Below are 3,186 nucleotides of genomic sequence, written 5' to 3' on the forward strand. Positions count from 1 at the left end.
GGTGAGAATAGTAGGACTAGGGGACACTAATATAAATTTTGGCAAGGTAGGAGTCATCTTCAGCTAAGCCAGTTTTATTTTTCTAACAGGGTGGTTGGCCTTTGAAATGGGTTGCCTTCAGATTTTGTGGAGACAGTAAATTTAAGTGAGTTTAAGAAAAAGCTTGATAGGTATATGAATGATAAAGGCTGGCTTTAAGATTTTTTTTTAAATATGTTTATTAATAGTTTTAGTTTAGTTTAGAGGATGGAACAGCCAAGATGGACCAATAGGTCCCACGTTTTCCCAAAACGTTATGTTATGTTAAATTAAATAACTATACCTTACTATCAAAAGTATAGAAATTAGCTTTGTTTTTTTAGCTTCATTTTTCATGTTTATCTGACAGTTTGCAGGTCAGTTGGAACTCTTGTGGGCTACTAGTTGGACAACCTACAACTAGTCTAACTTCTACAAATATCCACTATTTATACAAATAAAAATTTAGTTTGTTCTGTAGTATCAATTGATAACTTCTATACAATTTTTCATAACCTAATTTAAAATATGACAAGAAAAATTAAAAGTAAACAATAAAAAACTTGAAACAGTAACTTGTTGATGAAGATATGAATATTGGTAAAATGAATACTAGTCACATAAAAACAATTATTAAAAAAAAAGACACACACCATTACGTAAAGGACATAATTCTACAGCAGTGGTTCCTAACTTTTTTAACTGATAACATCCTAACCCACTTACCTTGATATGCATGACACCCCTGCTGTAACATGCAGTATTTTTGGTTGTTGTTCTAATACTGTGTCGTGACAAACAGTTTGGAGAATCCTGGTCTACACTACAGTTACTACTACTGAAACCCAATCATTACAAGTATAACCTTATTTTTATTACCTTACAACTAAGAATACATAGGGTTTATAATGAACAAAAGATGAATTCAAAAAAATACATTTTCATGCAGTTTTAATCACACATCATAACAATGAATGCTCTGACCAAATATTTATTTACAAAGAATTATGATTGAAAAATATACAATCTACTAGCCTTTCTAAGCTAATTCTTCAGCCTACTCTTAACAAATAAATCATAAGATGGACTCTTGCTTTAAGTGGAATATATGCTAGTGTATCTAATGTGATAACAGTTTAATGATCCATTTTAAATTTAGCATCTGAAAATTTGGCTAACACTGGTATTAAACTTTTAATGTTCAATGTTAAACTTGAAAAACAACAACTCGTCTCTAACTGATACAATGTTAGACTAAATCATACAATGGTAGTTGTGGTAACTTTAACAAAATTCTACTTTTAAAATGAGCTATGAATATGACCTATGCATACTGCTAGGCTAGTGTATAAAATGATAAATTATAAACTATGTTTTAACTTTCATACAAATTACAAATAAGATTGAGAATTTCGACATCAACAGGTAGATAAACTTTATCATAGTCATAAACAAATTTTGAAAAATACAATTTTCATAATATTGTATTTATGAATGGTTCTGAAAACCCAGCAAACCAACACTTAAGTATTACTGATAGTAATTAGTATTACTGTTGTCGGTATTATGCTTATAGTAAGCCTGAAGGAGTTACATATGATATATCAAACTTAAAAGTTGAACGCGAAGCTATGTAAGTTGCTAACAGTAACATTAATTATTAACACTAACGCTTAACATATGACAATAATTTGTAATAATTTCATTTTGGTTTTGTGACAGTATATGTAAAATTTTAGGTTAAAAACACAAAATATAGTTTTTATAATATAATGTACAACCATCAAGAAAAGCAAATCCTTAAACATTTATGTATTTTAAATTTTCCTAACCTCTTTTTTTTTCTTCCACCTTCGACGCTCAGCCATATTCTTAAAGTTCGAGCACAATATTATCACAAAATAGAGCCCTCAGTCGGTCGAATTGTTAAAGACGTGGCATTTTGACGTGTAACGTGACGTCCAGTTAGCATTTCTGTTCTTCTTCCTACTTTAGCTCTAGACGCGAATATTTTTCAAGAATGGGGCTTTGCTTTGTTCAATATATTAATATAATTAACACCAAAGCATCCAGAAGTGGATCATTAACAAGAATATTTAAAGTATTAAGTTAAATTTATCATAATCACTTGGAAATTTAAGCTAACAATACAGTTAAAGCAATGCAAAACTCTTATTATTATTTTTTGTTTTTATAGAATATTACTTTTCCAATTCGGTAATATATGCAAAATATTTAAACTGTTTTCATTTCAACACCTAAAATTAAGAATGTAAACAGAAACAGACAACGTTTTATTGAGTTAACCACTGCAACCTCATGGTTCCATGAATAACCAGGTGAAATGTTTGCAATTACTGGTGATGATGGTGCCAGATAAACGAAGCACTTTTTAAAAGTTTCTAAATACATTTACTTACTTATATTTAATATATTTTTTTATTATTGACCGGATTTTTAATAGCCGATTTTAAAAGTGTGGCTAATTACACTTTTGGGAATTGAGCGACGTCCCACTAAAATATTGATCAACTTATTTGATGGTCGTAAAACACGACTTACTGAAACAATTGGTTTGGTTTGAATTTCGCCCAAAGCTATTCGAGGGTTATCTGCACTAATCGTTCCTAGTTAGATAACGCCACTTACCGTCAACTCTTGAACTACTCTTTCATCAACGAATAGTGGGATTGACCGTCATATTGTAATGCTCCCACGGCTGAAAGAGCGAGCGTGTTCGGTAACAAGGATTCGAACCCGCATATTAAGAGTCGAGCGCCATAACCACCAAGCCAATGGAGTAATTAAGTTTTTCTGCATGGTGTTTGATGTGTCTATTGAAATGTTTAGAAAAATAAAGTATTAGCATTAATGTTATTTTGTGTACCTATATAAATATAGGTTACTTTCAGAGAATAAAAGTTATCTCAAACACGACTACAACAGACCAGTCCTTGTCCACCTATGGATTCACAGTGTGGTCAAGCTATCCACTGGGCCACGCTTGTCCCCAGCAAATGTTATATTAGCTCGTAGCATGTTTAGTAAATTACTTATTATATTTAAGTTGGTTATTTTAATTCGATTACTAAAATTTTTTTACTACTATTTTGTTATTCATTTTCATAAAATAATATTTTTTTTTCCTATATTAAATGTATAATTCCT

At 30.5% G+C, this 3,186-nt stretch overlaps 1 protein-coding gene across 1 annotated transcript in view; it reads right to left on the bottom strand.

Moving 5' to 3' along the window:
• The window catches only part of LOC106474838 (translocation protein SEC62-like), a 12,022-nt gene extending 10,056 nt beyond the window's left edge, over window positions 1–1,966 (bottom strand). The window contains exon 1 of the mRNA XM_013935532.2: window positions 1,851–1,966. Coding sequence (XP_013790986.1) covers window positions 1,851–1,886 — 36 coding nt within the window. The 5' untranslated portion in view covers window positions 1,887–1,966. The remainder of the gene's footprint in view (window positions 1–1,850) is intronic.
• Window positions 1,967–3,186: the final 1,220 nt, after the last annotated feature.

The sequence above is a fragment of the Limulus polyphemus genome, unplaced genomic scaffold (genome assembly GCF_000517525.1).
Source record: "Limulus polyphemus unplaced genomic scaffold, Limulus_polyphemus-2.1.2 Scaffold7746, whole genome shotgun sequence".
NCBI lineage: Eukaryota > Metazoa > Arthropoda > Merostomata > Xiphosura > Limulidae > Limulus > Limulus polyphemus.